The following is a 14,167-nucleotide window of genomic DNA, read 5'->3' on the forward strand; positions in this document are numbered from 1 at the left end:
GGTTTCATCAGAAGATGAGCTGAGACAAGGGTGAAGTCAAGCGCCGTTACAGTGGGGGAAATAGGCAGTCTTAGCGATGGCCTGAATGTGACTCTCACCTCAGGGTTGAATGTGACACCACATCTGCAAACAGATGGGCTTAATCTCAAACTATTGCCATAGAGAGGGATAGAATTGGTAGTCAGGGAATGGAGTTTGGAGTGGGGACCGAGACAATGGTATTGGTCTTCCCAATATTTATTTGGAGGAAATTTGTGCTCATCCAGTATTGGATGCCGGATAAGCAGCCTGATAATTTAGCAATGGTAAAGGAGTCGATAGAGGTGGAGGTGAGGCATACATATGAAAAGTAACGTTGTGCTTTCAGATGATGTCGCTGAGGGGAAACAAGTAAATGAGAAATAGGAAGGGGACTTGGGGAGCACCAGGGGTAACATGCGGGAGCAGAAAGAAAAGCCATTGGAAGTGATTCTCTGGCTATGAATAGATAGATAAAAATGGAACCAGGTGAGAGCAGTCCTATCCAGCTGGACGACGGTGGAGAGGGTTGGAGGAGGGTGATGTGGTCAGTCGTGTCAAACACAGGTCAAGGTGGATAAAGAAGGATAATTTACCTTCATCACAGTCATACAGGATGTCATTTGTGGCTTTGCTAAGAGTTACTTCAGTACTGTGGCAGGGGCAGAAACCTGATTGGAGGGATTCAAACATGGAGTTCCCGGAAAGATGGGAACGCATTTCAGATTTGAGAACACGTTCAAGGACTTTGAAGAGGAATTGGTAGTTGAAGATGGGACTGTAGCTTTCAAGGGCAGTGGGGTCAAAGGCTGATTTTTGGGGGGAGAGGGGCAATGATGGCAGGTTTAAAGGAGAGAGCAACAACACCTGAAGAACTCCTGAACCTCCTCCGGTTCTACAGACGTACTCCAGGTCTGGCCTCTTGTCCAATCAAGATTTCCTTTGCAGCAACACTGGCAGACATCCCTTAGGCTGTCTTAGCCTTAAGCTCTGGAATTCCCTCTCTAAACCTCTTCCTTTAAGATGCTCATCAAAACCTACTTTTTTGACCCAGCTTTCAGTCCTCTGTCCTAATAACTCTTCCTGTGGTCTGGTGCCCAGTTTGGTTTGAAGTAAACTCCTTGGGACAGTTTACCACATTCAAGGTGTGATATAAATCCAAGTTGTTGTTGCAGCCTGCAAGAGATCTCCTCTTTCACGTATACTAAATGGAATGGCCCTCAATTTGCTTTGAGGGGTTTGGGCAGGTGGGGGGTGTGGGGGTTGGTTTCCCGCTGGGTTTCTGTTGTAATTCTGGCAGGAGTCCAACAAACTCCTTGGAAAAACAGCACTGGACGTCTCCCAATTCCATAGTTCCTAGTTGACTTCGCACGACATGGTAAGGTCAATGATGGCAGGGAATGCCAGAAATTCCTGCTGCCCAACCCAGATCCGGGTGCTGGGCACTAAGTCTGGGTGAAGCATACGGGTCTCTGATTGGGTGCAACTGGGTCCATGGGTCAGGGGTTCCAGTTGAGGCATGTGGCCTAGGCCCCAAAGAAATAGTAAATGTTTTATATAAAAACCAGGGGTGAGCTGGAAATGTGACATGGAAATGAGGTGCCCCCCCTTCCCCCTCCCCCATCCCCCCTGCACCCCACCCCCAACATTGATTTGGTAAATTCTGGGAGTTCATCAGATGCAACCATCATGCTGGGGACACCATGGATTTCCAGGGGGCAATGTCTTTGCACGCTCCTTTTACCCTGGAATAAGAGGATTTTTCGGTAAGCTGTGCTGGGCTATTGGGTTTCTGGTGCCAGGGTTATCTGTTTCACCAATGCCTTTCCAGAATGAGCTGCACTGTCAGCTTAAGCCCCACTCCAGGACCTAACCACATAATCTGCGCTCACATTTATGTGCAGTGCTGAGCGAGTGCTGTGTTGGTCCAGATGCTTTCTTTCTGGATGAGGCCCTGTCCACCTTTTCACTTGGGAGTAAAAGATCCCATCGTGCTATTTGAAGGAGGATGTGGAATTCTCTTGTTGTCTTGGCCAACATTCCTCCTTTAAACCAATAAGTCCAAATGTCTGGTCATCCAGTGCCAGCCTCTCTGCTTTACACTGCTGCTGAATTTAGTCCTGGGCAGAAATTTGCCTGATCTTGGGAGGAATTCCAATATTCAATCCCGTCTAGTCTGTACTGCCTCTACCTTCCCTGCCACTTTCTATTCAAACTGTATCCTCTTCTGAATTGCCTCAATTCCAGTAGCCAGATTGGTTTTGTGGCTTCAGTTTTTGTGCTATTCTGATCGTTCTTGGTCAGTTTTTATTGCGCTCTGGATTTCTGCTCCCATGTTGCTGACTTGCTACCCATGGCCATTGACATTTAATGCTGCTTCAGTTGTCCTTCAGAACTCCTGCCTCATCCTTCGCTGGACTGGCTGGAACCAGCCCTTCAAGCCTCTGCTGTTTCTTTCCACCGTGTGTGCCCCTCACCGCCCCCCAGATCTTCTTTGCACCAGCTCCCTCACCCCTCCTGAGTCACTGGCCCTGGTCTTTGGGTTTCACGCTGATGACCTTCTCTGTCCACTGTTACGACTGGTCCCCGGACAAGGTCCTCCCCAATTTGTTAACTTCCCGAATGGGATCCCAATTCTGTTATGCTCCCAGGTGAGGAGGAATGAGCAGACTCCCCTTCTTTATTCAACCCCACCCCCCAGGTTAGTTGCAACAAAGTTAATTTAATATGGATCCCTTCCCCCTTGGCTACATTTTCCCAGCCCAAATGTATCTTTTTTTTAGAAGCAGCCAATTTAACCAGGCTTTCTTAAGTCAAAGAATAAGTTTATTAGTTTCTAAAATCCAAGAAAAATAATAAAAACGCAACACACAAACACAGATCGGAAATGGCAAATAAAAGTGAAAAAAAAAGAGTCAGTCTTTGGCTTGTCCATAAGGTGTAAATGGCAGCATGTTGTGGCTCCTAAGTTGTTTGATTCTGGTAGAGCTGACTTTGGCAGTTTCGCAGTTAGTTTTGGAGAGACTTGGTTCTGCAGGGTGGCTGAAAGACTGTCCTATTTCCTTTAGATTGTAGCGTCTGCTGAACTTTGCCTCCAGCAAAAGAGAGAAAAAGAAAGAGATCCTTTTGCCTGCAAGCTGCAGGAGGGTGACTCTTGTTCTTTGCTGTCCCAGTCACACACCAGCACCTCAGCTTTTTAACTGATTTTTCCCTGCATTTTCTGGAAGGGAAAAAAACTATGACTTGCCCCCAGAGTCCATGTTCTTTCATCCCAGACCATTTACACATTCTTGAGATATAAATCAACAGGAGATGGATTTCGGATGTCTGCTGAGACGTGCAGTCTTTTGCCTCTGCAACCACAGGAGGTTAAAGTTCAGTCTTTTGTGTCTTTCCCTACTCCCTTTCAAAGCTCTGTTTGAAGAAGCCCATGACACCACCCAGGTGTGATACTCCATGTTCTCTTGGGACTAGTCGGTTAACTATAATCCACAATGGAATTTTCCAGGGTATGGTCACTGAACATTATCAGCCATCTTTTGCTCAGTGTCTTTACTTGTATTTCTTTTTGAAAAAAAAAGGTCTTCTTTAAAAAGTTCAAATTGCCCGTAGATCATTGGCACCATTAGTCTGCTGTCATAACACTACAGCAGCTCCACTGATGCCCATTGCAGCTATTGAAGTCACTATGCACTTCTGCTGACTCATGGTCAACTCTCCTCTCCCCCTCCTCTTCCTGATTTCACCCCTCAGGAGTGTACTCACTGATCCTCTGCCTCTCCACACCTATCACTGAACATGAACACTGGCTTGTTTAAGGTCCAATCTGACTCTGCCCTGTGTACAAGTTGACTTCATTTCCCTACTGGGCTTTAGACTTCACCTTCGGCCTCTTGCATGTCATCTTCACCTTGCCCTCCTTACAACCAGGACATGGCTCTCCTAATCTTGGCCACATAGCATAACCTGAATTCATTCTGCCACCAGATTTGGACTGCATCTCTGCACTTGAGCCCATTACTTTAATCTCCTTCCTCTGAATGGTCTACTCCTGCTTCTATTTCTTACGTTCTTCACAGAATCACCGAATTGTCACAGCACAGAAGGTGGCTGTTCGCCCAGCTGTGTCTGCACCAGCTCTCCAGAGAGGCAATTTAACTAGTGACACTTCCCCACCTTCTACCCATGGCCCTGCATATTCTTCCTTTTTTGAATACAATCCAATTCCTTTTCGAACGCCTTGATTGAACCTGCCTCCACCACACTCTCAGGCAGAGCATTCCACATCCAAACCACTCGCTAAAGCTTTTCCTCATGTCACCATTGATTCTTTTCCCAATTACCTAAAACCTGTGGCCTCTGGTTCTCGATCTTTTCACAAATGGAGACCTACCTACTCAGCCCAGACCCTCATGATTTTGAATAACTCTATCAAATCTCCTCTGTACCTTCTCACTATTATTTTGTTTCATGATCTCTCCCCAATTTGCTCATTTCTATCATGTTATCTTTCATTTTTCCACCTTCTGGGCACTTGGCAGCAGCCCCACCTCCAGTACCTACCCCAACACTTCCTACTTTTTCCTGTTGCCATCCCAGGCTTAAATCTCTCTTGAACAAATTCTCAGCTCCTCTCTTTGTCTCTACTTGGAATCATCCAAATGGGTACGGGTTACTGTCAGCCTACATCAAGCACCCTCAGCTGGCCCATCCTGCTGAGTCAGCCTGCTTGCTGAGGAACTAGTCTCACCAACCTCCTCCCTGTCCTGCTTACCCTACCTGCCACGTCCCCTTTAGAGTGTGCCAGTGGATGAAGAGTCAGTTGACTTATTGGCATTTCCTTCCAGGATAACCATTCCCTTGTGGATGAGGCCCTTGTCATCCGTGAACTTGTTGTGGCTGATCGATGAACATCATGGCCTTGACTGCAAGTTGGCTCATAAGCGGAGCCATCTTGCCTTATTCTGATGCTTCTTTATTTATTCTTTCATGGGGTGTGCCCGTCACTGACAAGGCCAGCATTTATTGCCCATCCCTAATTGCCCTTGAACTGAATGGCTTGCTGGGCCATCTCAGAGGGCAGCTAAGAGTCAACCACATTGCTGTGGGTCTGGAGTCACATGTAGGCCAGACCAGGTAAGATTTCCTTCTCTCAAGGGCATTAGTGAAGCAGATGGGTTTATACAAAAATCGACAATAGTTTCATGGTCACCATCACTGAGATTAGTTTTCAATTCCAGATTATTAATTCAATTTAAATTCTATCATGGTGGGATTTGAACCCATGTCCTTAGAGCATTAGTCTGGGCCACTGGATTACTAGTCCAGTGAAATTTCCACTCTGCCACCATCCCCATCATGAGACTTTCCAGCACTGGCCTTTGCCAAACTGCTACAGGAGCAACGTGGTCCTTATTATAGAGCCCCAATTTAGTCTCTCCCTCTAATCCTCTGGCTTTCTCAGCCTTGTTCATCAATCAGCCACAACAAGTTCACAGATGACAAAGGGCCTCATCCACAGGGGAATGGTTACCCTGGAAGGAAATGCAAAGAAGTCCATTGACTCTTCATCCACTGGCACACTCTAAGGGGGGGGGACATGGCAGGTGGAAGGCAGGGAGGAGGTTGGCGAGCATGCTGACTGAGCAGGGAGGGCAGTGAGAGTGCACAGGCGAGCTGAGGGTGCTTGATGTAGGATGACAGGAGCCGGTGCCCATTTGGACTATTCCAAGTAGAGACAAAGGCCGGGATTTTCCGGCCCTGTTATGGGCGGGACTTGCTGTGGGTGAGGTGGCCCCCCCGCCAGGAATCCATTGACTTGCGGTGGGACCGAAAGATTGTGCTGGTGGGCGGGTGCGAAAAATCCCACCCAAAGAGAGGAGCTGAGAATTTGTTCAAGGGAGATTTAAGACTGGGATGGCAACAGGAGAGAGTAGGAAGTGTTGGGGTAGGTACCGGGTGTGGAAGAGGAGGGGCGGTGCTACCAGGTGCCCGGAAGGTGGAGAAATGAAAGATGGGATGATAGGATTGAGGGAATGGAGGAGAGAAGAGCATCAAAGAAAATAATAGTGAGTAGGTTGAGAGGAGATTTGATAGAGGTGTTCAAAATCATGAGGAGTCTGGACAGAGTAGATAGGGAGAATCTGTTTCCATTGGTGGAAGGATCTAGGGGGCACAGGTTTAAGGTGGTTGGGAAAAGGAGCAATGGTGACATGAAGAAATATATTTTCATGCACTGAGTGGTTATCACCCCAGAGATCTTTTCTCTTCTCCACCCTCCCTGAGTGAATCCATCCAAATTTCATTCTCCATCTCAATTCTTTTCTTCATCCATATAAACTCTCCTACGCATTCATCATCTCCATAACCTCCATGCCTCTATGGTTTCTACCGCAAACAAGGGTCTCCGACCACTTCCTTGTATCCTTCACGTAGGGTTTTAATTCTCTTTTTACTGCTTTAGCGTATCAAGCAACACAGGTCAATCGAGGCTGAAAGCATTTATAAATTACTGGCACAAGGTCATCAACCTGAGATGTTAACATTCTTTCTCTCTGCACAGATGCCGCCTGGCCCCCTGCTGAATATTTCCAGCATTTTCAGTTTTTATTCTAAGTTTCTGTTCAGAGACAGTTACACAGATGAAGATGCTTACCACATGACTCCAAGCTCAGAATGATCAATTCTCCTGCTGCAAAACACGCAAGGGTTCATTCCTTGTTGAAGTACTTCTTTATTTCTATTTGTCTGTCCCCATCTTTCACCTTTAAAATGGATGTTTTTATATCCTGTTCCTGCTGTACACAAACACATTCTGATGTTTTCTGCTCCCTATTTTTAATGGACAGCCATTCTCTTGGGATGCCTTCTCCCTCAACCAACATCGCTAAAACAGATTAACTGGTTATCACATTTCTGTTTGTGGGATCTTGCTATGTGCAAAATAGGCTGCTGTGTTTCCCCACTTTAAAACAGTGCTAAAACTTTCACAGTGCCTCATTGGCTGTAAAGCACTTTGGGGTGCCCTGAGGTTGTGAAAGGCAAGTACTTTCTTTATCTCTACCTGTCTTTAGAAAGTATAGATAATATTAGACCATAAGATGTAGGAGCAGAAGTAGGCCATTCTGCCCATTGCGTCTGCTCCACCATTCAATGAGATCATGGCTGATCTGATATTCCTCAACTCCACTTTCCTGCCTTTTCCCTATAACCCCTGATTCCGTTACTGATTAAAAATATGTCTATCTCAGCCTTGAATATACTTAATAATCCAGCCTCTACAGCCCTCTGTGGTAGAGAATTCCACAGATTCACTACCCTCTGAGAGAAGAAATTCCTTCTCATCTCTGTCTTAAATGGGTGCCCCCTTACTCTGAGATTATGCCCTCTGCTCCTAGACTCTCCCACAAGGGGAAACAACCTCTCAGCATCTACCCTGTCAAGCTCCTTAAGAAGCTTATATGTTGCAATAAGGTCGCTTCTCATTCTTCCAATCTCCAATGAGTACAGGCTCAACCTACTCAACCTTTCCTCATAAGAAAATCCCTCCATACCTGGAATCAACCTAGTGAATCTTCTCTGGACTGCCTCCAATGCCAGCATATCTTTCCTTAGATATGGGGACCAAAACTGTTCACAGTATTCCAGGTGTGATCTAACTAGTGCTTTGTATAGCTTTAGCAAGACTTCCTTATCTTTATGCTCCATCCCCTATGAAATAAAGGCCAACATTCCATTTGTCTCCCCTATTACCTGCTGAACTTGTATGCTAGTTTTTTGTGATTCATGCACAAGGACCCCCAAATCCTTCTGTGCTGCAGCTTTCTGCAGCCTTTCTCCATTTAAATAATATTCAGCTCCTCTATTCTTCCTGCCAAAGTGCATAACCTCATATTTTCCCACATTATATTCCATCTGCCAAGTTTTTGCCCACTCACTTAACCTGTCTATATCCCTCTATAGGCTCTTTGTGTCATCCTCACCACTTGCCCTCCCACCTATTTTTCTGTCATCCACAAATTTGGTGATAGTACATTCACTTCCCTCATCCAAGTCATTAATATATGTTGTAAATAATTGTGGCCCCAGCACTGATCCCTCCACTAGTTTACTGGTTGCCATCCTGAAAATGCCCCCTTTATCCCAACTCTCTATTTTCTATTAGTTAGTCAATCCTCTATCTATGCTAATATACTAACCCCAACATCATGAGCTCTTTTCTTATTAAGTAGCCTCATGTGCAGTACCCTATCGAATGCCTTTTGGATACCCAAATATATTACATCTACTGGTTCCCCTTTATCTATCCTGTTTGTTACCCCTTCAAAGAATTCTAACAAATTTGTCAGGCATGATTTCCCCTTCATGATGTCATACTGACTCTGTTTGGTAATATTATTTATTTCTAAATGCTCTATTACATCCTTTATAATACTCTAACATTTTCCCAATGACAGATGTTAAGCTAATTGGCCTATAGTTATCTGATGTTTGTCACCCTTTTTGAATAAGGGTGTTAAATTGGCAGTTTCCCAATCTTCTGGGACTCTTCCAGAATCTAAGGATTCTTGGAAGATTACTACCAGTGCACCCACTATCGCTGTAGCTACTTCCTTTAATATCCCAGGATGCAACCCATCAGGTCCAGGGGACTTATCGGTCTCTAGCCCCATTAGTTTCCCTAGTACTTTTTCTTTAGTGATAGTTATTGGATTTATTTTATCCCCTTCTTTTGCCTCTTGATTATTTAGTATTTTTAGAATGCTATTAGTGTCTTCTACCGTGAAGACTGATGCAAAGCATTTATTCAACTCTGCCATTTTCTGGTTTCGCATTATTATTTCCCTAGCCTCATTCTCTAAGGGGCCTATGTTCACTTTGGCCTCTCTCTTCCTTCTTATATATTTAAAGAAGCTCTTACTGTCCGTTTTTATATTACTTGTTAATTTACCCTCAAAGTTTATTCTCTCCTTCTTTATTATTGATCTATGGCTATGGGATCTAACCAAACTCCATGAACAGGAAGCCAAATCTAAGCCCATTATGGACTCCTGAACCCAGTAGTTAGTTTTCCACAAGATGATGAAATCAGGGTAACTTTTGAACTTGGTCAAGCTTCTCAGCATGCCTTCTGAACTGTTCTAGACCATTCTTTGCCTTTTATTTGTCCATATTGAAAAGTCCAACATCTTTCTCTCACATCCATAGCCTGCTACCCTTTTCAAACACACCTTGATTCTTCTTCAGAACTCCCCACAGCCACTTAAAATGGCACTTTCAATCTCTCCAACTGTGGTCCTCTACTCATGGTGATACTTTTACAACCGTTGATTAACTCAATCCCCAGTTCACCTCTATTGTTACCTTTGTCAAGGGCAAAACATTCACACCCTCCAAACCTGCGACCTCTACCACCTAGAAGGACAAGGGCAGCAGATGCATGGGAACACCAACATCTGCCAGTTCCCCTCCAAAGCCACTCACCATCCTGACTTGGAAATATATCGCCGCTCCTTCACTGTCGCTGGGTCAAAGTCCTGGAACTCCCTCCCTAACAACACTGTGGGTGCACCTACACCATATGAACTGCGGCAGTTCAAGAAGGCGGCTCACAACCACCTTCTCAAGGGCAATTAGGGATGGGCCATAAATGCTGGCCTAACCAGCGATGCCCACATCCTGTGAATGAACAAATAAAGAATCCCAGTTGCAGGCCTACTTCCTGTTCCTCTCGTACATGAGGTGCAGACTTGAGTATCTGACACACAAGTCTAACTATCCATCTCTAGGTCTTTCACAACAAACGCTTTTGGGCCCTGCTCTAGGGTTGCCAACTGTGGTTAAATGTATTCCTGGAAGTTTCCATGACTTGTCCCCACACTGTAGTGATTAGTCGGCCAACACATCCATCCTTGTGACATATTGTCTTCCTACGCCAGTTGGAAAGCAAAAAAAACTCATTACCTTCCTCTGGCGATGTGGGTTCAAATACCACCATGGCAGCTGGTGGAATTTAAATAATAAATCTGGAATATAAAGCCAGTCTCAGTAATGGTGACCATGACAACCATCATCGATTGTCCAAAAATCCATCTGGTTCATTAATGTCCTTTAGGGAAGGAGATCTGCAGTCCTTACCTGGTTTCGTCCACACGTGGCTCCAAATCCACAGCAATGTGGTTGACTCTGAAGTGCCCTCAATTCAAGAGTAAGCGGGATGGGTAACAAATGTTGACAATATCAGTGGCCACCACATCCCACGACAGAATAAAAAAATTGATCCGCTTCCTGCTCCCTTCACCCATTATAATGCTGATCATCCAACTACCCTTCCTGTCCCCAGAATTGTTGTAGCGTTGTAAGTACTTTCCTCCTCTCAGCTACTGTCCCTCCCATTCAAAGCTGCTATTATTGTCTGTTCCCCGCCCACACATGATGTTTGTAACTCTCTAATCTGGTTCACCGCAGCCTTAATGAAAACCACAAATGGCTTTCAATATGACTGTAACTGTGGTGGATGATCTCTTCATATCCTTCTCCGCTTGCTCACTGTCTCTCCTGCCAATGCAATATGGCCGCCGATACCTGTCTGCGCTTGTGCCCTGGCCCATACATGCGCAGAAATCCAACGGCGTGCAGACTTCAGTTTACCCAGCACGCCGGCAACTCATTTTGCTTTCGAGCTCAGTTATTGCCACATGCTCTTGGTTTGTGGATTCCATGGATCCTACACATCACTTAGTCGGCAGGTTACTTGGAATTTCCAGCTCACGGGCGTTATATTGACGCTTGGAGAAAGTTTTATAGTATTTTACCAGGAGTAACAGGGACAATCCAGAAGCTTCAACTCGTTTTAATGATTTCCGTCGTCTCGCAATTTATAAGCCCAGTGAACATATGTTGCTAAATATTCAGTGATCCAAAAGATTCAGTCAAGACAGGAAAGAAAACTGTTGCAATATTACATTAAGCTCACTCATTTTATTGGCTTAGCAAAAAAATTGTCTGCATGTTCTGTCATGTCCTCAAATCTCTTCAGTTTGAGAAGGATCAATGAGTTAATGGCATTGCAGAATTAAATATGATTTTGCAAAGTACTGACAGACACTTTATTTTGATGCATAGTATATAGTTCTTGAAAGTGAATAAGCTAGATTCATGTTGCACACTGACCCCAATAAAGGTGGTAGCCGCGCATGTACCCTGCTGCATATTGTCCCCTATAAAGGTGGCAGCCACGCATGTACCCTGCTGCATATTGTCCCCTATAAAGGTGGCAGCCACGCATGTACCCTGCTGCACATTATCCCTTATAAAGGTGGCAGCCACGCATGTACCCCGTTGCATTGTCCCCTATAAAGGTGGCAGCCATGCATGTACCACGTTGGCAGCAAACGCAGCCCCATTTGACAGCAGCCTTTGACATGAAGATTAAGACCACATCATCCTCCTCCAATGTCTCCCCCTGTTTTCCAGCTGTGTGTGACTGCACTTACCTGGTTCTATTCTTGTCAATCCAGGCGCAGCCAGAGAATCAACTTGAAATGACTTTTCTTCCCACTCTTGACCCATTACCTCTCGTGTCCCCCAAAGATCCATCCTTGGTTTGCTCCTAATTCTCATCCACATGCTGAGCCCATCGCTCCCCCCCTGACCCCCTGACATCATCCAAAAACACCTCTTCAGGCTTCTATGGCCCAGATCTTCCAGTACCCCAGAGGTACCCTGGATGGTGCGCTGGGGGGGCACCTTGGAAGTAACCATGCTTTATCTACGCAGGAATTGCCCGGGAAGTTTCAATTTCCGATGGGCAATTCTCCGGCGCCTGGGACCCTCCAAAATTCTAATTTAAGTTGGAGACCTTGAGTGCTTCCAACTCTTGTAGCAGTGTACAATTATCCAGGAGAGGTCAGAAGTATTAAAAACAGTTACAACTCTTGGGTAACTATAACACTGACTCCCCAGATGCCCCCCCACCACCGACTTTGCCCCCGCTTGACCTCCAACTACCCCCTAAGTCCCGACTACCCTGAACCCCTGACTACCCTTCCACCTCCTTGACAGTGCCTCCTGATCCCCAAACTATTCCCCTGAACCTCTCCGCCTACCCCTACCCTCTGACTATCCCTCCACCCCACAATTACCCCCCACCCGTACTCCGGCTACACATCCAACACCCCCCCCGCGACTAGCCCTACCCCCTGACTGCCCTCCCACCCAGCGGTTACTCTCCCAAACCCCAACTACCCCCTACTCCCCAACCACCCCACCCCGACACCCCCCCAGCCTATTCTACCCACTCTCCCACTTAACCTTTCACACTTGCTTTCTCTCTGTAGCTTGCCAAAATGACATTTAAACAAAGGCACATTTAAACTTGTTGGAATTCGGCAGCTAGTGGTGTAAATTGTTGGGGGGGGTGGTGTAGCTTGCCTCCCCTGATGCTCCTATACTATGAGGGAAGGACCCCAGGAGTAGATACACTCCACGTTTCTCAAGAGGCTCAGGCTGGAGGTCTCGGCGAGAGACGTGGAGCTCCGGTGCAAGGGAGGTAAATAGGAGCGGAGCAGCAATCTGACAGTGGTTGTTGCTGCTCGGAAGATACGGCCCTGTGTGTACATTGATGACACCCAGCTCTACCTCACCAGCCCCTCTTTTGATCTCTTCAGTGACTCTGGAGCAGTGATTTCCTCCAGTTTAATATTGGGAAGGCTAACTTCATTATCTTGAACGCTTCTCACAAAAGGCTCATTCAGTGTCTCCATCCCTCTCCCTGGTCACTGTCTCAGGCTGAGCGACATGGTTTGAAACCTCAGCTTCCTGCTCTACTCTGAGCTGAGTGTCTAATGCCATGCACTTTCCAGCTCCCGGTCACTCCAATCCCCCTCCAGAAGCTGGGGAGATTGTGACATAGTGGTAATATCACTGGACTGGTAATCTAGGAACATGGGCTCAAATCCCACCAAGGCAGCTGGTTCAGTTCAATTAATAAACGTGGAATCTGAAGCTAGTAACTACATAATGACTATCATTGATTATTGTTTAAAAAGTCTTCATGGTTTATACAGGAGGAAATCGCCCATCCTTACCGAGTCTGGTCTACGTGTGAATCCAGATAAACCCACAGCAATATGCTTGATTCTTATCTTCCCTGTGAAATGGCTGAGGAAGCCAATCACTTCAAGAGCAATTAGGGGGTGGCCAACCAATGTTAGCCTTGCTAGAGACCCTGTGTCCCATCAAATAAAGAGAAAAAAAAAATCACCTGTCTCTGCTCCTGCTTCACCCAATCTGCTGTTGAAATCCAGATTTTGTTAGCTCCAGACTTGATTGTTCCAAAGCCTTTATGGTTGACCTCCCACCCTCCACCTGCTATAGACCTAAATATAATCCAAAACTCTCCGTACCCTAATCAGCGATTCCTTTGTCATTCCGAATTACTGCTCCCACTTCAAACCTACCTTTCCCTCTCCAAACTCTTGGACTCAGCTTCATTGCTCCTTGCCTCTCTGCAGCTTCTGCCATGATTGATCACACCATCCTTGTCTAATGCCCCTCTCCTCCACTGTGGGTCTGCTCTTGCTTTGTTCTTCTCCAAATCTATTGAATCAGGGCTAGAGCGTCTCCGGCAATGACTGTAGTGCCTCCATCTCTGTCCATCACCAGTGTCATTGTCTGAGCCGCACAAATGACAAACTGCAGTGAGCCCAGAATGAACCTGTGCCTGAATTAGACACAAGAAAGGTGCAAGATAAAAACAAAAAACTGCGGATGCTGGAAATCCGAAACAAAAACAAAAATACCTGGAAAAACTCAGCAGGTCTGGCAGAATCTGCGGAAAGGAACACAGTTAACATTTTGAGTCCATATGACTCTTCGACAGAACTAGGTAAAAATAGAAAAGAGGTGAAATATAAGCTGGTACAAGAAAGGTGCTGTCAGGTGATGTGACTTAATTTCACACACATTGCAGTTACAAATCTAAATGTTGTGCAATAACAACAATACCCACTGGATGGCAGCATTGCACAACAGATGAAGGGCAATTTTAATGGCAGTGAAGGGGATCTCACCTGCCAGCTAGACAGCAGATGAGAGGCCCATTTCACCTCTTTTAGTGAGACCCGCCGCACTTTGTGCCACTTAGGCA

The 14,167-nt window shown here is 45.9% G+C and overlaps 1 protein-coding gene across 1 annotated transcript in view; it reads right to left on the reverse strand.

Moving 5' to 3' along the window:
• LOC121270727 (protein Wnt-8b-like) overlaps nt 1–13,542 on the reverse strand; it is a 44,763-nt gene extending 31,221 nt beyond the window's left edge. The window contains exons 1-2 of the mRNA XM_041176106.1: nt 13,479–13,542; nt 13,107–13,246 (exon numbers count right to left, since the gene is read on the reverse strand). Coding sequence (XP_041032040.1) covers nt 13,107–13,246; nt 13,479–13,542 — 204 coding nt within the window. The remainder of the gene's footprint in view (nt 1–13,106; nt 13,247–13,478) is intronic.
• Between the last annotated feature and the right edge of the window lie 625 nt (nt 13,543–14,167).

The sequence above is a fragment of the Carcharodon carcharias genome, chromosome 28 (genome assembly GCF_017639515.1).
Source record: "Carcharodon carcharias isolate sCarCar2 chromosome 28, sCarCar2.pri, whole genome shotgun sequence".
Taxonomy (NCBI): domain Eukaryota; kingdom Metazoa; phylum Chordata; class Chondrichthyes; order Lamniformes; family Lamnidae; genus Carcharodon; species Carcharodon carcharias.